The following is a 22458-nucleotide window of genomic DNA, read 5'->3' as shown; positions in this document are numbered from 1 at the left end:
TTTAACGACGCCGAGCCAAGCTTTTCCGGAGCCGAGTTCACCTCAAACCGACGACCGCAAGTTAAGAGGTCGTCTGAAGCGCGCCAAACTTCGCCCAGAAAGCGAGGAAAGGGAATCAAGAAAGCGGAGCCACCTCGGGCGCGAGCCGACCGAGCGAGCGAGCGAAGGAGAGAAGGCGGGCGCGCGCGGGAGCACCAGCGCGCGCTCCCTCAACGTCGCCTCCTTTCCCTCGGCCCCGCCCCGCTTTCGCTCTCGACAAAGCGTCTGCCAAACTCCTCCTCCGCTCCCAGCCGCTTCCTCCGGCGCCCAGGCCCGAGACTCTTCCCTCCGCCGGGCTTCCAACTCCAGCAGCTTCGGATTGGCCGAGGGGCTTGACAGGAGGCGGAGCGTGAAGTAACCGGCGCTGCCCGCCCTCCGCTATAAGCCTCTTTGCAGCTTTCCCACTCAAGCTCCCTCGCGCTCCTGTTTCCTGCGTGTCCTTGTAACAACCGAAGGATGAAAACAGACGCGCCGGGGAAATCTGCTCCAAACAGGCACAACTGTCGTGTGAAAACGCACAGGCTCTACCGTCCGTAGCCGTCTCTTCTTCCTCCACCTCCTCCTCCTCCTCTGCTTCTTTTCGGTAGCTGGGCTTTTTTTTTCTTCCTTTCTCTTCCTTCCTTCCTTCCAAAAAGCGCAACTCCTCTCCTCCGCCTTTCCTCCTTTTCGTCTGATTTGTTTCTTTCTTTCTTTATTTTTTTCCCCTCACAACCATCCATCCGACAACAAGTCTCCTTCCCCTGCCGCCTGCCGCCGCCGCCGCCGCTGCCGCTTTCCAGGCCGCGGGAATCACAAAAGAAAGCTTCGCAAGTCGGGTTGGTTTACGGACTTGAAAAGCCCGGGCAGAAGGGACCGAGCGAGCGCGGAGAGGCCGGGAGAAGGAGCGGGGAAAGACCCCGCTCGAATCCAACGAGTCGCCCAGAGACACTTTTTGAGAGCTGAGGCGAGAGAGGGAGAGAGAGAGACGGAGAGATTGTAATCCTCTGACGAAATAGAAAGGAAAAAAAGAGAGGGAAGAAGAAGAAGAAGAAAAGAAAGTTAAAAGCAGCGGGAAGAGAAAAAAAAAGAAGAAGAAGAAGAAGAGCACCTTGTGGGAGGAATGGTTGCCGCAGCGGGACAGGCTCTCCACAGCCGCCGTCTTCGCTCTTGCTGAGGAGGGGATTTAAGTTGAGAGCTACATGACCGCGCCGAGCGGGGACTCACCAGCACCATGCGAGGTAAAGGGCGGGACGGTGTCCTCGGTTTGGCCCGGGAAGGAGGGAGGGAGGGAGGGAGGGAGGGAGGGAAGGAGGGAGCCAAGGGCCGGGCGAGAAGGGCGGCCGGTCGAGCCAACCTTTAGGAACTGCTTCTGAAAGGAACTGGAGAAGGATTAGAGATGGGGAGGCAGTGGATGCCGCCAGGTTATCAGAAAGTTCTCTCCTTTTGTTTTTTCTTTTTCTTTTTTTTTGGCAGATATGGTCTATGTCTTGTCTACCGTTTCCCTCCTACCCCCACGCCTTCTCTGGTGGTTTTTTTTTTTTTCGGGGAGGGGGGGGTTTGAAGATGTCTTTGAAGGTCCCTCTCCTTTCTACAAAAAACACTCAGCAGGCAGAAGTTTTGCTACTTTGCTGACTTCTGAGCAAAGGCTGGTGAGCAGAGATGCTCCCTTTGAATGGGAGTGGGAAATTTGAGAGGGAGAAAGGTAGTGGTTGCTAGGCCAGGAGGAAGAGGAGGAGGAGGAGGAGGAGGAGGAGGAGGAGGAGGAGGAGGAGGAGGAGGAGGAGGAGGAGGAGGAGGAGGAGGAGGAGGAGGAACTACTTAGAAATGTATAGTTTTTACTGAAAACTTAGACCAGCCTATCCCAAATTGGTATGCCATCCTTGGACTATAACCCAATGAAGGCAACCAAGTTAGGTTAAACAAAGTGTATATGGCCTGTAAGCAGTAAGAAGGAAAGGACTCTGGAGAGAGGTGGGTCTAGACTACTAATTTGTCTAAAGGATGCTTGGCAAGCAGGATTGGAAGTAAAGCTGGGCAGCAAGGCTTCTTTTTAGGCAAGTTTCTTCCATTCCACTCTCCCAAATACTTTAAACGCAACATACATTTTCCTAGAGGAAATGCAAACTGGCAATGGTGGAGTTGTGGTCTGGCACTCACCAGAACTGAAGAAAAAGTTCTGATGGAATCAGCTGCAGTGTGCTATGGATCAGCTCACTCTTTTCAAGTGTGCACAGCTTTGGATAATATTCAATCATTTTAACTCCTGGTCCATCCAGACACACATTTGTCTTTTTGCATCCAATTTCTATCCTTTGTATGTTTATTCTATTTTTTTTTCATGGCTCCATGATCCAATGATCAGTCAAAGGCACTCTTTGTGGCTTTGCAGGCTTGTTGTACAGTATGCCAAATTTGGACTGTTGAAGATGACTTCAGGGAGTTCCTAAAATATTTGGAGGAAAGGCTGAGCTGTCTGCAAGTGGCAAACCTACTTCACCACCAGCAGCAGCAGTATACACACCTGTCATTCTTCCCAGCTTCTGACTTCCAAATATATTCCTTGAACATCAACTTTTCTGCTGGCCTTGAGATAATTCTCACTGATTCAAGTCTCTGAATATGGTACTTATCAGATTTAAGCATGTTTCCCTGTGGACTGATTAGAGTATGATACATTGAATAGCAAGGGAGGGCTGGAGCAGAGAAAGACAGAGAATCCAAAGATAGCATATTGATCATAATTGACAGAGCACTCCTATCATTACAGTACTTCTCAAATCCCAAATGGACATTGGATGAGCTCTCCACCCTGTCACTCTCAAATAATTCACTTTCTCAACAGAATATAAATCCAGAGCCTCATTCATTCCTTCAACGAGTTCTCTCTTATTGTGTCTCCTCATCCCATTGCCCCGTCCAGAGGAAATTTCTCGCGGATCTCTGGTATAAAGAAGCTTTGGCGTTGTTTTCAGGTTAAATTGCACAATCCTGTTGAAATTGGCCTCCCGCTTATCCAGTGGTTGGTGGTAGATCAGGCTGTTTGGGTTGGAGGGACGCTCCTAGATCCGCTCTGTTTCCCTGAAGGCGCGCGTCTACTTTTAAGCCTCGCAAGTTTCCACATTTATGCAGATCTCGTTTCCAATCGCCATTCATTAAAAGAACGGGACTGGAAGCATAAAAGGCCTTTAATTTTTTTTTTAAGACCGTTATTTGTAGCCCCACCTCCCATCCCCTTCGTTTAAAAAAAAAACAACAGATTAAATACAGGTGAACTTTCTTCTCTGACGGCAGGTACTTTCCTGCTTGGTTAACACGACAGATAAAAGACAGGCGTTCACTTAAATGACTGGAATAATTCTGAGGTTAAGAGAAGAAATTACGGAGGACGAAGACGATCCTGATAATTAGGATATCCTATTGTCACTTTCTTAAAGCATTTGACGTGCAGTTAAAGTAGAAAATACTTGGTGGGTGTGTTTCCACAAAGCAAGCACGGAGTTTTTCTACTTGTTGACCCCTTCCCCATCTAAAACAGACGGAGATCCTGGTCAAAACAACCGAGTCCTTTCTAAATTGGAGAATAAATGCTGAGAAAAGTAGTGCAGAGAGACTTGTAATACTTGTAGGTTCCAGTGACAGGGAAGGGGTGGCTGTAAAACGACTCAGCGGTCTAGAGTGTCCTTATTCAGGGGTCTAATAAAGGGATGCGCGGCTTCTGCCGGACTATTGCTAGGATTTGGAGAGGGACAGCAAGAATCTGACCTCAGAACTTCAACGCTCGGGTATTTGGGCCGAAACTAGGCTTTTAAGTTCTTAGATTGATGAAGCTGCTGTTCCTAAACTATAAGAACCCTGCCCGATCTTGAAATTCCTCCGCCGTAACTGCTGAAAAGATAAGAAATATACACCCGCTCCAAGCGCTTTTCTATGCAGTCAGCGTCCGCTTTGCCTTTGACCCCTGGAAAGGGGTCTAAAAATGGTTGGTACAGAAGAGGCCATAAAATTAGGCCTCCAATTTGACAGGGTCTGTCAAATAAACCGAACACTACTTTACTACCAGTGAACTCAACCGCATTCGATGAAATTTACTTCGAAGGAGACGTTGGTAGTACCACCCCTCTGCCGTGCAGGTTTACTTGGGAATAGCTCCCATAGAGTTCGCTCGCGGTTAAGATTCTGTAAAGATGGCTAAGCACGCCTTTTGGAAATGGATCTCTTTGGTTGGCTGGGGGGAGGGTTACTTCTAAATCCAACCCTGCGCTAATCAGTTGCGTCTGATTGGTCCAGGTGAGATAGGGACAAGATTCTGCTGAAGAAGTAGCACTAATGTGCGGATGGGCAGGTGAGCGAAAAAGCATAGGATCAAGATTGCCCAAAGTGTTTGGCATACTGCTGGTTCTGGATAAAACAGCTCCTCCACGAGACTCTTCTCTGGAACCTTTTAAGGCACAACTGGTTGGGTTATATTGTTCTCATCAACGGTTGGTACCCAGAAGTGGGGTTACACATACCGATCGGAGCAGAAGTGGCCTCGGGCTATATGGCAGGGCTGTGCTTGACCGGACTCGCAAGTTGTAGGGGACCAGTTGGGCGAATTCGGAAGTCATCTGCGAAAGCTTCGTTTCGCTTATCTGCTCTGCGGCTGCCTCTGCTTCGGGTTGGCCTCGGCCTTTGTCATGTGCTCCACTGACCTACTTCTCTCGGCTGAGAAAATAAGTCCAAAGACCAGAGCAGGACCACCCCAGCCTCCAGCGCTTGACGGGCGGAGATTATTCAGCGAAAGCTGTCTGAATCTGCTCTTCGTTCTTATCCCGCGAAGTCTAAGCGCCCTGTGGACCAGCGATCCGGCTTTCCTATAGGACAAGCACAGACCTAATTTGTGTATTTCATTTAAAAAAAAAAAGAAAAGTTAATTTGAAAATAAATTGGCATCCTTCATTTAAATATTTGACCTCATTTCTAGCTCTCATCTAGTTACATTGTGTAATAATTGTGTATAGTACTTTGCATTTTCCAATTCATCAGATCGTCTCAGTTTCCGTATGCTACGTGGCTAATTCGATTTAGAAACCTCATCAATTCAGGTGCTCGTGTTCTTATAAAACGGGCTGATTTTTTCCTGAGAGCCTCTCCTGTTACTGTTAAAGAAGCAATTGGCACAGTTGGCAACTCCTGCTTGAAGGCCAGGCCGGAAGTAATGGAAAGAGTGCGCCCTTTGCAAATGGAATGAGACTGGCAATTCTATGGCGAATTAGGAAATAAGTTCCAATGATTTCAGCAGCATTTATCTCGGAGGAAGTAGCAAAACGCTTTCCAACGTCCTTAACCGGCTTTCCTTTGAAATCAATAAACTGGATAGGCATGATGTCTTAGTCTATGTTGATCTCAGCTGTGTAATTAAGATAGCCATCAAACGTCTCCATCTTACCTGTCTATAGTCTTTTACCACTTCAATATAAACTCCTGGACGACGGAAATATCTCCTTGACTCACTTGATTCTCACAGCCCAGTCACGCCAGATCCATTTCTTTGTAAACCTTTAAAAGTCCGGTTAGGTCGATCCTGCCGCTTGTCACGCATTTCTCTTGCTTGTCGTTTTTAATATTGTATTATGAAGGATGAAATGCGGGGAAGGCCACAGGACTCGACAGCGACCCGCACTGGAAATCAACCAGCCCCTCCTCATTTTCTGGGATCCTGCCTCTCCCCACCCCAAATTTGGCAGCATTTGGCAGAACTTTTCTCTTAAGGGAACTGCATTCTAGGGGCGTTTAGCTTTGGTAGATTTGAGGAGCGGATACGTCGGGCCACACCGGCACTATTTTAGACTAAATAGGGACCGAGAAGCAGATCTCTTATTGAGTTCCCTCTTGCTGGGCCGGCACCTCAAAATGCCTCCCCATCTTGTTTTTAAAAATCAGCTGCGGGGTGTCCCCGATCTTCAGTCGGGCCAGTCTTTAGCGCTAGTGTTTCGTTCGATGGGGAACAGACGTTGGTTCTTTGAATTTTAATCTCCCCGTTTTTTAAAAAGTGTTGGTTCCGAAGAGGAAAGTCCCGGGCAATCGATAGAGTATTGGCTTTCAGCAGAACCAAACCACGACCTTCCAAAGTTAGGGCAAAACTTCTGCTCAAATAAACGAAGCTGGGAAGTTTCAGTATTTATTAAGCTGCTTTTCTTTTCTTTTGGAAGTATAATTGCGACTTTAATAATACACAGAACTTTTCTGAAACTTTTTCAGAATCTTTTCCATCTCCCAAATCCCAAACTTCGCACAGTTTACTAATTCGCACAGTTTACTAATTCCACCCCACTCAGAAAAAGGCGAGTGGGGAGGTCTTATCTGCCATCTCAACTCTGAAGGGTCGCGGGAAGTCCAGCCAAAGTCCAGCGGTGCTCCGAGGAAAAAAAGAGGAGGGGGGCAGGATCCTGTCCTCGCGGCGGCTATCTGTTCTCTGGAGTTTTACCGCGCAACCCAACAGACTGGGTTGAGGTGGTGCACTTACCCTATTTTCTTGCGGTTTATAAACTGTCCTGAAGCCTCAACAACGCTACTGAAATATTGGCGCTACTGAAATATATCAAAGATAGATGATAAGTGGTTCGACATATTCTTGCTGTAGTCTGCTTCAATCTATATCTAGTCTGAAACTGGTTTTGCTTTAAGGACACTTCTCTTTCAGATTATAGTTGGGATGGAGAGGAATATGAAAAGAAACAGAGTGATACTACTTATGTTATTGAATTAAGATGTCCATTTGTCCTGGAAAATCAAGCACAATTCTAGGATACTTATGTTAAAAATATAAACACCAGATAATTAGGACCCGGTTTGTGGGGGCAATAAACTGACTTTGTATAAAATATACAATAGTATGAAGGCTATTGCTTAACGCATTGTAAGCCGCCCTGAGTCTCCGGGGAAGGGCAGCATATAAATAAACAAAAAAACAAAACAAAACAAAAAAACACTGCACTGTCCAAATGAAAATGCACACCCAGATTGTGATTCCTCTTAAAAAATACACATATATTGGAACATTTCAACTGTCAATCATTTTTACTCTTGTTTTTCTTATTATTTAAAGATTTCTCTTTTTGTGTATGTAAAATCATAAAAAAGCAGTTTTTGAAAATTCAGAACATAGTAGTCTCAATTGCTCTTATCACTGTTATATATTTTTTTTAAAAATAAATGCATAAAATAACATCTAAACTGTACTCCCTAAACTTCGTAATCACATCTTCCAGCAGTTTGTTCAGCTGTAGTATTTCGGTTCCCTTCCCCATCAACAATTTAGGCAATTTCACTGATTCATCAAAAAGCATTCCAAATACATATTTTCTCCTCAACATTGAAATACAGGTAATGCTATCATCTTATTAACTTAAATAAACTTATCCTTTAATTATTGCTAATGATGTGTTTTTGAAACATTATGGTGACTTATTATCATATTATCAATTGCTCAATCTTAAGAGACAATGTTTACATTACAATACCCTTGCAATAGTCAGTACTGCTGACTTACATCATCAGGGTCATAGGCCTACCAAGAATGGATAGTTCTGTTTATGTTCATCATTGTGAACTTAGTTATTGAACTGAACAAGCCAAAATAAGATAAAAATGATCTGGGGAACCATTGATTTCTAAAAGGATGATGCCATATGACAGAATTTGAAGTTTGTATTTTTACTACAAAAAAACTGTAACCAGAAAGGCCTTCACTGAAATTCAAGCATAAAGTCAAATCTGTCATAAATTGCAAACCAGAAGATGCATTACAATTTATATATCTGCTTTAATGTTTTTTGACATATGATTTCTATTAGCAAAAGTTGCTTTCCAATCAAATTATAAATTTTAAATTAAGAACTCATCAGTCTTTTATGAATCCTGTAGATTTGCATTTTTCCTCGTATTTTATTTGCCAGTTTTATTCAAAGCTATACACTAGGTAGTAAAAAAAAAAAAATAGGTAGATTACTAGGTAAAATCTCCTAGGTAGATTTTAGCCAGTTCTGTCAAATAGTTTCTTATAGAGTAGTCTGATTCTTTGTTTGCTTCATTCAGGAGCTCCAGTGGTGTATCTAGTGCTCTATCCTGCCATTTTTGCCACAAGAACAACTCTATAAGGTAAATTGGACTAAGAGTGAATGAATGACCAAAGTAGCACAGTCCATGGCAGATGGTGGACAGAAAACAGAGTTTCTGCAGTGTTGGTCAATACCTTAATTAGTACACCACAGTATGATGTATGTATATTCAGAAATAATTAGTTCCTTCAGTAGGGCTTTTTCCCAAGTAAATATACATAACTTTTTGACAATTCCTGTTTAAGTAAGTTTCAAATCTAGATTTATCAAATCCCCAAAGTCTTTCTGACATGCTTTTCTCCCAATACTTTATTTAATATTTAAATATAGTATCAGGACAAGGAGTTATATTTTAGGAAAAAAGTGGTTTCAAATGTTGTAAGAAACAAAGCTACTGATAGGAAATGATCATTTTATTTATTTATTTATTTATTGGTTCGATTTATATGATCATAATATGAATGTGATATTTAGATTGAAATATGTATTGTCACAAATAAGTCTTAGTTTTAAACTGGCAGAATTAATGTAAATAACATTCAGCAGTTTATTATTTTAAAATTATATATTACCCTTAATAGGATATTTGTATATATAATATAGTATCTTTCTGTTTTCATTTTCAGTTGATAGTGTTTTAGAAATGAACTGTGACTCCAAATTATATCCCTTTTGAAAAGGTGTTGCTAAATTAATTTGATTAATATATTTTATCAGGAATAGCTGTTGCCATTACAGGTAGTCCTCGATTTACAACAGTTCATTTAGTGACCATTCAAAGATACAACATCACTGAAAAAAGTAACTAATGACCATTTTTCACACATGACTTTTGCAGCATTGCCATGGTCATGTGATCAAAATTCAGATGCTTGGCAATATTTATGACCTTTGCAGTGTCCCGGGGTCATGTGATCCCCTTTTGCAACCTTCTGACAAGCAAAATCAATGGGGAAGCCAGATTCTCTTAACAACCATGCTACTAACTTGGTTGTAGTAAGTGATTCACTTAACAACTGTGGCAAGAAAAGTTGTAAAATGGTGCAAATGTCACTTAACAAATGTCTCACATCAACTTAAATTTTGGAGTCAATTGTTGTAAGTCGAGGACTACCTGTATTTTTGCAATGGTTACCTGGTTGTGAAAAGCCAGCTTAGGACCTATTGAATATATTTTCTCACCTTTTCAGATGATGTGAAAACTTCACAGAGAACTAGCATTACATATATGAAATTGATGGATATATGCTTTTTTAATTAAAACAACAAAAAGACAGTGGATAACATAATGATTGATCAAATCACAAATGAATAACATTTGCTACTGACTTAAAAGTCAAGTTACTCTTTTATAACCTATAACTTGTTCCTTCAGTTTTAACAACGAAATTCATAAAGTGTAATGCCAATTGTGATAAATCATGCTTTACCGTGGAAGTGTGGCTGTTGGTAGAATTTCTTGTGAGTTGTAATATAGCAACAACAACCTTGATAACCCTCTTAAACAGGAGAATAATAAAAAATAAAAGAGCATTCAAATAAGAATTTAATAACATATTCACAATATCTTGTTGGGTAAAATTCTTTTTGAAATTTCTTTGTATGTTTCAAATTAAATTCAAATTCTAAGTTCACCTGAACTGAGCTTTGTATAATTGCACAAAGCCTTTTAAATATAAAAACTATCTGAATTAGAATGATAGCTTAATTTTACATTATATTTTTAAATCAATCCACATTTATATGCATATGCACATGTAGCACAGTTGAAGGCTATAATTTTCTCTTGATTTTATCTTTCATGTATGCCCACCAAACTATGTGTTTCTTACCATGATGGCAACTTCATAATCCCTAATCTATGATTCTCACAGATTTCAACATATAAATAGTATAATCCTATACATTTGTTCCCAGGAGTTTCTGGATAAGAACAGATAGTGCTGCAGCATTCTTTGACTAATAAGGATTTCATACTGTGTTCATGATTTAACCAAAAGAAGCATTTTAAAACTTTATTATCTGTTTACACATTTAATATTTCCCCATTGAAAACAAGGGAGCTTGGTATCTTAATTATATATTTAGAGTATATTGATTATACTTCATTAGAATACGTAGTGAAGACTGTTGTTTGGTAATTGATCTCAGTATGTTACCTCATTTTCTCGTGATTGAATTATGCTGAGAAGCTGGCAACCTCCACAATCATTTTAAGAAATGGTATGAAAATTTCTATGTCAAAAAAAAGTGATTGAAATTATCTCTGAATTCAAAGCAGTGAAAACAAAGTAGTCTTTCAACTAAAGGTCAAATAACAGTGGTTACTTGCCAGATGAACTCATTATTTGAGAATTATTTCATAGACTGCAGGGAAATGTTGCTATCCTGAGGCTACTCCCATGAACAAAGTAAATCAAATTTGAAAATGTATATTGTACAACCATGTGATATCTAATAGCTTGAGGTTGTATGAAATGCAAGATTAAACTGTCTCTGTAGTCATCAAAGCCGTACAATTTATTTAACATTAACAAAGGATATAATCCTGCTCCTACTGAATTTTGTAATAAATTTGTGCAAATGGATTACTGTTATAGGCGTAGAACTGTATATACTAAAGTTACTAAAGCTGCTATTGGAGAACTGAAACAGATGTGGGGTTTTAGAATATTCAGTTCATTACTACTATTGACTACTCTGGGTGGGACTGGTTTGAGGAAAGTGCTTCCTTTGCTTAAAAAGATGTTCCTCTGAATTTAATGGTGCAATTCTATGTACAAGAAAGGAAGCGCAACTGCTTCATGAAGTAGTCTTTTTCTAACATTGATAATAAATTGCTAAATATAATCATTATTTCTGATAATGTAGTGTATTAACTTAAAGTTGGCCAAATAAAAATAATTATGGCTAAAACTAAACAACATAATTATATTATAGATAATCATAATATTACTCTTTTTTATGTCAAAATGCCTTTTGCTATCTTCCATACCTATAGATACAGTCAAAACTTCAATTGTTCATTTAGCTCTTGTCTCTTTGAACATTACACCTCTTGATCAATGTATTTTTGTTTTGTTGTTAAATAGAAAGTTGGGTCTTATGACATGAATATTCCTTGGAATATGAGCATATGAATGGTGCAATCTAAAATGAATATTTTCATATGCAACTTATTAAACTAATCCAAATTGGTTCAACCACAATCTGAACTTGCGATACCTAAAACTAAAAAAATTAACAACATTTAAACCAACATATAAGGGCATTAAATGAAATAGATTTATCATTTAAGATACTTCCAAATCTGAATAAATTATTTGGCTTTAAAGAGAAAGTGTAAACTTTTCTGTAACTTACACATATGAAATAAATATATGTGTAGTACTGTCATAATGATATTTACTCAGAAGTAAATTCAGTGAGACTTCTCTATGATTTGGTATGTTCTGGGCTGGGATTTTATTTCTTGATTGTACATATAGTATGTTATAAGCTAACAGTACAATCTTTGGTATGTTTGCTCAGTAATGAGTTTATAGTATCTAATGCATCTTGGTCTGTAATAATTTTGTGAACTGAATTTACATTGAGTTCTATAAAATGACATATAAATTGCTAGCTTCTCAACCGATGCCTCAAATTTTCTGAAAAGGTCCACCAATCTGGAACCAATTTGAGAAATAAGTGAAATTCTGTGCTAATTAAATTCTATTTTCTATTGTAACAGTATCTCTTAGCAGAATGACAGCATTAAATCTAACTGATAATTAATAATATGAGTGGTATTCGGACTCTCACAAGACACCCCCACTTTCTAGTTCATTGGTCATTTTTCAACATCCTATGGAATTACTGCATTAAAGTTTTTTTCTCATAATAATTTTTTCTAATTGTTTTTGGGTGAAGATATTTGCAGAAACTGGCAAATTTGGTCAAAAGCCTACAGAATGAATTGCTTCAGTTTACTTCTGCATACTGTCAAAATAATGGACTTTCAAAAATGTTGTATAGGATATTAGGAAATGTTAAACTTCATTCCCACAAAACTTCTCCTTAAAAGTAGAAAGAAATATTAAAAATTATTTAAACTTCTAATTTAAGCTGTTTTCCTTTTCTGTCTATTTATGTTAGATCTATATGCATTTAATCTTAATACTATAAGTAATTATGTGAACCTCAATATCCAAAACGTCAGCTTTAAAAAAAAAATTAACTGAAAAACAGGGCAATTTAAAATATTTTCACAGCATATGGAGAGTTAAATAAATTATTGATTTCCTCAATTTCAATATGTGTGTGAGTCTGTATCCACACACAAACACATATACATAATTATTGCAGTAACAAGCCTTTAAAAAAATAGACATTTTCTACACATTGCATAGAGTATATATCAAATACAAATTGCAATGTGTAGAAAATGTCTACTTTTTAAAGGCTTGCTACTGCAATATATTATAATGTGTGTTTGTGTATGGATACAGACACAATAGACAGATAAAGACATATATACACACATTTAATTTTACATGTGTTAGAAAGAATAAATACCAACAGTCTTCTATTTTACAATTGCTTGTTTTTAGAATGAAGAAAAACTTCACCATCTATATCATGTAATAATGGTATGTGAAATTATGTAAAATAAATTCTAGTGAACATAGTGCAATTTAAATAGAATTGCACTATTATGATTGTATGACAAATCTTACAAAGTTTTAGATTGCTGAACTTCTAGTTTAAGCTGTTTTCCTTTTCTGTCTATTCATGTTAGATTTATATGCATTTAATCTCAATACTATTAGTAATTATGTGAACCTCCATACCCAAAATGTCAGCTTTAAAAAAAAAAAATAACTGAAAATACAGGGCAACTTAAAATATTTCATAACATATGGAGAGTTTAATAAGTTATGGATTTCATCAATTTCAATATCTTACTTATGCTTCTCTATCATCTAAATAATTGTCCACAAACGTCAGTAGTTTTTTATATATAGCATAGATATTTCCATATCTGAATGTAAAGACACTTCTTTGCCGTCAAAATTCACAGTACTAGAATGTATTTTAAATAATTTCACATAGAGTATTAATAAATTTTCCATACTAGATAAATGAAATTTTAGCTGCTCGAAATAATGTATATGAAATGTACAATCTATAACTTTATTAAATAAATAATATGCTACCTTTCATCATTAAATCCAGACTCTATGTCCTAATGTTGGTGTTGGTGTTCTCTTTTTATTTTTGGATAACATTTTTAAGCTTCCATGTAAAATCTCAGTTCAATAATATATTTTTATGGTTTGGTGTACTATGAGATAAAATATAACATTTTGGAAATATCTCTGGATATTCAAGCAAAAGATCGTATAAAGGGCAGTCATCTAAGAAATGTTAATATTTGAATGAACTGCCAACATCATCAAAACAGCCAAATTTGAAACATCCTGTGATAGCTTGGTAGATGTTTCTGGAGAACAGTATGTGTTCAAAGAAGAAGGCAGGGAAGCAGCATTGGTGATAAGACATATCTGTAGTTGCCATGAGTAGCGGATTCAATTTCACATATCTATGAATACATGCAAAATAATTCAATTCTGGATTTTTTGTTTTTGTTTTTTTAACAAATTTATTTTATAATGAACATTTATTTGCAACCATAACTTTTAGCAGACTTCATATAACATTACAGCAATCCATATCAGTTAGTCTGCTGAGCCTGGATAGCTCAGCAGACTAATGCATTGTAATTTAACTCCAGTTGTCTGCAATTAGTAAGTTCGAATCTTGCCAGGCTCAAGGTTGATTCAGTCTTCCATCCTTTCTAAGGTAGGTAAATTGAGGACCCAGTTTGTGGGGGCAATAAGCTGACTTTGTAAAAATATACAAAAGTATGAAGGCTATTGCTTAACGCATTGTAAGCCACCCTGAGTCTCCGGACAAGGGCGGCATATAAATCAAATTTTAAAAAAATACATTTTCTCTAATATTAACAATGCTATTTGTCAGTATGCACTTTCATATCTTCCTTGAGGCTATTGCAAACAATGCAACTATATCAGGAATTTAGAGCTAGATTCATTATGTCCCAGTTAATGCAACCGAATCAGTCTAATTTAGAAGAAGAAAAAATGTCTGTTGTGTAACATGTAACAACCTCAATTTTATTAAATTTCAAAGAAAGATAAAATTCAAAGTAAGAAAAACAGAAAATATTTAAAAAGGGGAAACAGGAATTAAAGAGGGGATGGATTGAAGTGTAGGTACAGTAAATAGGTTATACAAATAATTTATTGTGTAAACTTATTCATTATTTTTGCATGTAATATGTGCTGTATATTCCACTTTACTCATTTCTAGAATGTAGTCCTTAATCTGTGCAGATTAGTAAAACGTATTAATCCAGGCATTATGATAACATAACATTAGGTGGAATGTTGTGAAAGGTGAAAACTTAGTAGAATTGAATGGCTTAAAAAAGTCTTTTATGGTAAAATCCATCTTATTAGCCCTTTGTTTTAAGTTTTAAGTTTGTTTTAAATGAAAAAATATTCTGCAGCAGAATTCCCATCCTATATTTAATCTATCTAAACTCATCCTAAAATATCTTGCTGTCCACTGGAAGAAAAAAAAAAAGGAAAACCCTACCAAAACATTGAAACATTGAAACATCAGGCTTTCTGATGTTACAATTAACTGTAAAATATTTGCCCTATCTTCCCAGATGCCCTTTCTGAATTGCTTGAATTTATTGTTCAGTGGATTGATTTTGAATTCACTGACACTACTAACTCTGGGTGATTTTAACCGTTCTTTTTTGAAGACCGTTCAAGAATTCAAGGCTGTCATGACAACTATAGGTTTATCCCAAGTCATTTCTGGTTTGACCCCTGTTGCAAATGAAGTCGTTCTAGTCTATTTTGTTCTTGTGGAAAAATCACTTTTTCAAAACCAAGGGGTTGACTAGGGCTGTCAACCTTTACTGGGAGAAAGGACCAATTTAGGATAGTCTACTTCACAGGCTTGAGATTTCAAATTTCTTGATTGGTCTCCCTGCTTACTAATCAAGGAAGTCCTTGACATAGTGAGGAGCTGTCAGAGATGTAGTGAATGAAAACATACCTGATGCTGGCTGAGAATAAGGGCCAGTGATAATCAAATATGTGTATGAGTTCAGATTCAAGGTTCTACTGTGGTGGTAAGAGTGCTAAAGATTAATTATTCTGTCTGTTAAATATTGTCCAAAAATGTTTAAGACCCTTTTAGAGGAGGATGACCCAAAGGATATACCTATCTTTTGGTTCTATAACAATTTAATGGCGCACCTCTATGTAAAAATTCTCATATTTGCCTCCAAGTCAAAAACCTAAGTGTGGGGGGCGGGGAAGGGGGGACACAGATAATATTTACTATTTTATTTGGTAGTTTTTTCAGTCTATGAGCATGTTGAGAAGTTTTTCCATAGGGCCAGCTATATCACCTGTAGGGCTACCTTGCTTGGTTAAATTTTCAGGGTGGGATACAAGAAGATTAGTTCAGACAATAAACAGTATCTCACTGCAGAAGATGAAGATCCCAGCAGAAAAAGATGGGTTTGCCTACTACTAAAGTGATTGACATACCCTGGGAGGAATACATTTGTATAACTAATATATTGTTTAATAATTAACAGTTACAGTTCATTAATAGCCCCAAATAATAGTTATTTGTAATTGTCATTAAGGGGGACAATTATAAATTACCCTGGAAAAAGCAGATTATCTGGATCCCTGGCAGCCTGGCAGCAGGCCTAGTTATGGAAACCACACATTCTTTTTCTTGTGGAAGGAGATTGATGCAGGAAATGTCAACCTCATTGTCCTCCTGGAACTATCAGCTGTTTGATTTTTGATGGGGTTAGCGCTACTCTTAAAAGAGCAGACAAGTACTGGAGGTTCTTCTAATCTCATAGTTTCTACTGCTTGAGAATATTATCTGGTGGGACCCAGGAGGAGGACCTTTTCTGCCATGGAATTTGCCCTATGGAACATCATCCCCCAGAGATCAGCTTGCTCCCAAATCTACCAGCTTTCCACAACACTTTAAAAACTGGATGTGCTACCAGATGTGGGGATTTCGAAGTGTAGTGGAGCCTATATAATGGCCATGTTGAGTGTAAAGGTAAAGGTAAAGGTAAAGGTTTCCCTCACACATATGTGCTAGTCGTTCCTGACTCTAGGGGGCAGTGCTCATCTCCGTTTCAAAGCTGAAGAGCCGAAGACATCCGAAGACATCTCCGTGGTCATGTGGCCAGCATAAGTAAACACCAAAGGTGCACGGAACGCTGTTACCTTCCCACCAAAGTTGGTCCCTATTTTCCTACTTGCATTTTTTATGTGCTTTCGAACTGTTAAGTTGGCAGAAGCTGGGACAAGTAACAGGAGCTCACCCTGTTACACGGCCCTAGGGATTCAAACCGCTGAACTGCCGGCCTTTCGATCGACAAGCTCAGCGTCTTAGCCACTGAGCCACCATGTTCCTATGTTGAGTGTAGACTGTGTTAAAACCCCAGTTGTGGAATTTGTTAATTTAATTTGCATTGCGTCATATGTCTTTAAATTGTTGAAGCCATCCAGTGTCATACAGTTGAGCTATATAAATCAAATTAATAAACAATAAATACTGGAATAATAGGTAGAAGCCTTTTGTAGGATAGCTTTTGTCCAACTTCTCCTTGCAACAGCATCCGAAAGAGTGAGGAACGTTCTTTCCCTCATGATCTTCTGGACAACTGTGAAAATCTGGTTGTTTTGGAAGGTCTTTAGGGAATAGAATAACAGTTTTCTGAGTAAGTTGTGGTGCCATCTAGTGTATTATGGTGCTTATTGTATTGCATGATTTTACTAAATTTGTTAGATTATTATGTAGATATTATATTAGTATGCTATCACATTGTATACTTCTTAAATCTAATATGATTAATGCAGCATATAAATTCCATACATAAACATTGAATGCATTATTATGATATACCTTATCCTGAAAGATGATATGCAAGGTTTGTTGGCAGTTTTTCATCTAGCCATTATTCAAATCTGCTTACTTCAGCCACAAAAATTCATCCGTTATTTCCACTGTCTAAAAATTAAACAAGGCTTGTGATTAAAATTAAAATATATTTATTTGTCAGTGACCACCTAGAATAAAGTGAGAAGAATTATGTTTACAGAATGCCGCATAAGCATGTGAAGGATGAACCAAATCAGGAGAATGATTGCTACAAAAAAGATGAAGAAAGATAGGGTATAATGTGTATAGGGAGGCAAGACAGTTGCAAATAATGTAGTCAAGAAAAATTTGGCTGAAACTAAAAGAGACAAAAAATGCAGAACTATTTTTTGGATTTTTTAAAAAATTGAAAGTAGGTAAAAAAGACTAAACAAGGAGCTTCCAACACAGTAAATTAAATAAGAAATAAAATGATGCAATTATTTGGGATGAAACTGAAGTGAGGAATGCTGAAAAGGATATTTCAGAGATTCCTGTAAGAATAATAATGACAAAGAATGGACCTGAAATAAAGAAATCCTATGAGAATGTTGAAAAACAGTAATGTTTGTTGGTGATAGGTAGCAGAAATGCGTTGAATATGAATGCAATTTTCTTGCAAAGTGGCTTGAATAAGTGACTTGCTTAATATGTGTGAGAAATTGACATCTGTATCTAATGACTTGAGGTATACTATTACTATTCTCCTATACAATGGGAAAGGTTGCAAGAAAAAGCACTAAGCCTATAATGTGACTGAGAAAATGTTTGATAGAATTTTGATTTAAAAAACACAAGAGATAACAATGAGTAAAATTGGTAATTGAAGTGCATCTTTTTTATTCTTCTGCAGGTCAATGAAAAATACATGCACATAAGAAAAAAATTATTAAACATTTGTGAGAGAAAGCAGACAAATTGAATGGGTTTGGATTATGAAAAATTTTGCGCAAATATTTAAGTTGAAGTTCCTAAATGCTATAAAGGTGTGATTGAACGCTGTGCGTGGAGTAAAGACATGGATGATGATAGCCTCTTGATTGTTTTTATGTGTTTAAATGTATATATCTAATGTGTTGATGGATACATTATAAGGAATGTTTGTGTTAAGGTTAGAAGTGTGTTGGTTCGGGAATGTGAACTTATGTGTGCTTATGCATAAAATGCCAAGTTGTTGGCTGAGCACTAAAATGATGTAAAGTGATATTCTCCTAACTATCCAAGGATTGCTGCACACAGAGGGATGTTGGGTATGCTTCACTGCTAATGATTTCTTGAATCTGTTGCATAGAAATCAGAATGGGGGAAACATATGGTTCCATGTGCGTGATTGCCAGAGCCAGAAACAGTTGTCGTCTTGCTTGACCGTATCAGCCTTTTTATGTTTGCAACAGCTGATGTTCCCAAGAGAAGCTGCTTGGGGATCATTCCTTTTGATTAGAATGATATTATTTCAATGATTCAAAATCCAAATTTCAGCCTTGTAGCTCAAATATCAGAACCTATTGAGTCCAGTACAGTTTGTTCCTAAACATGGTGCCATCTGCCTGAAGCATTATCAGTTTTCCTCGGCATTTGCTTTGTACACTGGGCTTCTGAGAGCCTTTTCTGAAAGACAAAGAGATGAGTGCCAGATTGTCAGATCAAAATACATTCATGAACTATTTCATTCATTGCCATATGCTAAAATGTGCAGATTCTCATATCTTCATCATGTTAGGAAAACTGTACCCTGGGTAAGCATCTTTCTTCTTTCTTAGGCTAGTAGAACTAAGCTGCAAAAAAACCCGATCACAGGTTAAGAGTCTTCAGTGGCTCTTCTGCCGTCAAGTTGCCATCTGGCTTTTTGAAGCCAGATACTGTAACCAATTTCTGTTCTCCCTCCTTTACCCCATCACTATTTATTTTGTTTGTCCTTTCAAGATTAATGAGCAAATTTTCAGCTTTGTTACTCATAGCAAATATTTTTTTTAAATAAAATAACAATTAATTAATTGGAAAAAACAAAGTCATATCTCTTACTGACATTTGCAATTTCCAAAATAGACATTAGTCTCTCATAAATAAAAGCTGAAAAGAATGATGGCCTTTTTCAAAAGTCTATATTCAGTGTAAAATAAGCCAAGAGATGATTTTTTAAATATATATATATATATATATATATATATATATATATATATATATATGGTATTTGCTTCCAATGCATTTATTTATTAGGAAGTCTTTTTTTTTTGTCTTCATTTACATCTTGAAGTAGCCCAACTAGTCACTGATGCTAGTAATATAGCATCACTGTATCAGTATGATTGCTTTATATTCCAAGTTGATATATTTCATGCGTAAGATTGATTCAGAAAGTATTCTACTTATTCCAAATGGGCTTCATTGCTTGCATAGCATATTAATTATTACCAGGTTGCCTTTTTAATATGAATCAATGCTATTTATTTTATAAATAAAGAAAAAAAACTTTTATAATATGTAAAGCAATCATCAATTAGAAACTGAAATATAGCTGAGAATTTTAAAAATTGTTTCAACATATTTTTTTATGTTGGTTGATTGATTTGATTCATGCCACCCGAGTCTGGACAATTATTCTTGTTAATAATTAACAAAAATCAGACAATGGCAGATCTCTTCATTGAAGGCTATTGACCATGATCTAACCCCACAGATCCAGTATGGTTTAGTGAATAGATACTTGTCAATTTCCCAGTCCAACCCTAAAATCATTCAGGCGGCTGTAGAAATAGAACAGTGAACCTCAATCTCTTTGCTTCTGATCCAGCACTTTTAACATTATACCACATTGGCTTTCAAATTTTTATATATATTTTTATCTATTTTTCATTTATATAGATATCTACATTCCACTTTTCCTAAAATGTATCAACACATCTTCCCTGCAGACACCACAAAATTGAACTCTCTCTCTGCAGGAGAAGAAAAACAAAGGAGAAGGGTTCAGATAATTGCTTATTAGTCAAATCTGCTCCACCTAATATGATTTTGCTTTGCAAAAAAAATTAAATTACTTTGGGTCTTAATAATTCGACAAAAGGAATGTAGTTCTGCACTTCATGTAAAAAACCATCACTTTCCCCCCTCTAAGATCTAAAGCATTTGAACCAGGGTCCACAATGAACCGCAGCTGAAAATTTGGAAGCTTTTTCAAATCATGGTTAATTTTAATGATAAAATAAGCTTGCTCCAAGTCATAATTTTTGAAGTAATCTTATTTCAATAAATTATAGTTACAGTTAACTATTGTTTATGGGTTTGATGTAATGTTAAATTATGGTAAATTGAAACTGGAATTAAAAGCTTCTTCCTTGACAACTTTCTCTTCACAATAAACAGTTCCAATTTGGGCTACCAGAATAGCGCTTTTTTAACACTTCTTCTCTCAACTATCATCAGGGATAGGAATCGACCATTTCTTTATTGCCACAGAAAATTCTATCACATTAGATGGATAGCTCATGGTGTCAAGACTGTTAAAAATGATAAGAGCAGAAATAATTGTAAGTTTGATTTAACATAAGAAATTAGGAGTAAAATCTTCCTTTTGTTTTTAATTTTCAAGTCATTTTACTTTTTACTATAATACAGTGAAGAATGTGAATGAAATTTTTAATGTACTATGGATATAACTGCTGATGGAATTGAAAAAGGCCCCTGTTTTCTACAGCTTTGAAAGAGTCTTCAAACCTACTTACTTATCCAGGTGATGAGTTTAAAAGGCCACTGATTTTTATTTATTTAACCATGTATACCATCTTTTTTTATCTGAGAAGAAATTTTAAAATAATTTTCAGATCTCAAGGAAGCCCTGCATAAAAATCACCAAAAAAGTTTTTAAAAACCACTTGTAACTTACCCAATTTGCATTTTATGACATTTACAGCAAGAGCAAAGTGGGCCACAGACAGGTAGTCATAGCCTGTAAAAATTTCTACCACCATGCTAGCATAAAGTTAAAAAACAAACGAACAGGTATTTGTTTGTTTATAATCACAATCTTTTGCAGAACCCCTCATGGCCTCTAGTGGAACCCAAGTGAAAAAGGCCAATGTATGTCTTTGTCTTTCCTTAGCATTCCAAATGGCTAGTTATCAAAATAACACTTTTTTAAAAAGAATCAGTGTCTATCTGGGTATCCCATGTTCAATGCATATTCAAACATGCATGTAACCTTGTGGGTAGCAATACTCCCATCTTATGTCAGCCTTAAAGAAAGCTGAATTAGACAATGACTGATCCTTGTAGTTAAAAGATGCCTCTTTGCTAGTCTTTGTTCTGGACGTTGGTGGCCTCTGCCTACTTCCAAATGAACTTTCTTCACCAACTCAAAAAAACCCACAACCCACCCGTGTGTGTGTGTGTGTGTGTGTGTGTGTGTGTGTGTGTGAGAGAGAGAGAGAGAGAGAGAGAGAGAGAGAGAGAGAGAGAGAGAGAGAGAGAGAGAGAGATCCTGCACTGCAGTAAGCACTAATTGAAATTCCTGATCGCAGACTCAGCAGTTAAGGCCAGCGTTCAAAGGCCCTGGCAAGAGAGGAGTTCTCTCGCCAGCACCTTCGCTGGTTTTAGGGGGATACAGTAGTGGGAGAAGCTTATGCCACTGTGCTTTAGAGTCCTTTCAGCCCTGTTTTAGTTTTCATCATAGTAATTTGACAAGCCTTCAAGACTGCTGACATCAAAAAAGCATGTTATAGGGGAGGTAAACGTGCTGAGATTGTTGTAACAATCCAAAGGCAGTTATCCTGGCTTCAGTCCTGCATTTCAACACTGTGTATTCCAAATGCCGACCAGCATTTCAATGAGATAGAAGCAAATGCTTGCTTAACTATGTACTTATTTGCAGCTCCACTTATAATATAAGGTAGAAATAAAATGCTTTAGCAGGTTTTATAGCACTGACTCACTGTACAGCTTCATTTAAAAGAAATACGGTATTATGTATTTGGACCATACATTTGTCTAGAGAATAAGTTCATATGATGCCAAAAGATTCAAATTTACAGAAAGACACCAGATACAAAGGAACAAGCTGGACTACATTTACAGCTCTACAGGAGGAACATTCGTAGCTAGAAATTTCACAAGTGCATTCTGACCAAGATCTGTTAAATTTTGAGTTCTTTGTTAAGATAACCAAAATAAATAATAGTTGGCAATATTCTAAATGAGATAAACATGGCCCAATCAGTTGCTTCTCAATGCTGGACGTACATCTGAATTTTATTATAACCATAACATATATTTAGACTGTTTAAGAAAAAGCATCTATACTTCA

At 37.2% G+C, this 22458-nt stretch overlaps 1 protein-coding gene across 1 annotated transcript in view; it reads left to right on the top strand.

Annotated features, from left to right (window-relative positions):
• The first annotated feature begins 262 nt into the window (after window positions 1–262).
• Window positions 263–22458, top strand: part of RORB (RAR related orphan receptor B) — a 136893-nt gene continuing 114697 nt past the window's right edge. The window contains exon 1 of the mRNA XM_034410237.3: window positions 263–1256. Coding sequence (XP_034266128.1) covers window positions 1250–1256 — 7 coding nt within the window. The 5' untranslated portion in view covers window positions 263–1249. The remainder of the gene's footprint in view (window positions 1257–22458) is intronic.

This window comes from Pantherophis guttatus, chromosome 2 (assembly GCF_059756535.1).
Source record: "Pantherophis guttatus breed Tessera chromosome 2, ASM5975653v1, whole genome shotgun sequence".
NCBI lineage: Eukaryota > Metazoa > Chordata > Lepidosauria > Squamata > Colubridae > Pantherophis > Pantherophis guttatus.
This window is presented reverse-complemented; position numbering and strand designations above follow the sequence as displayed.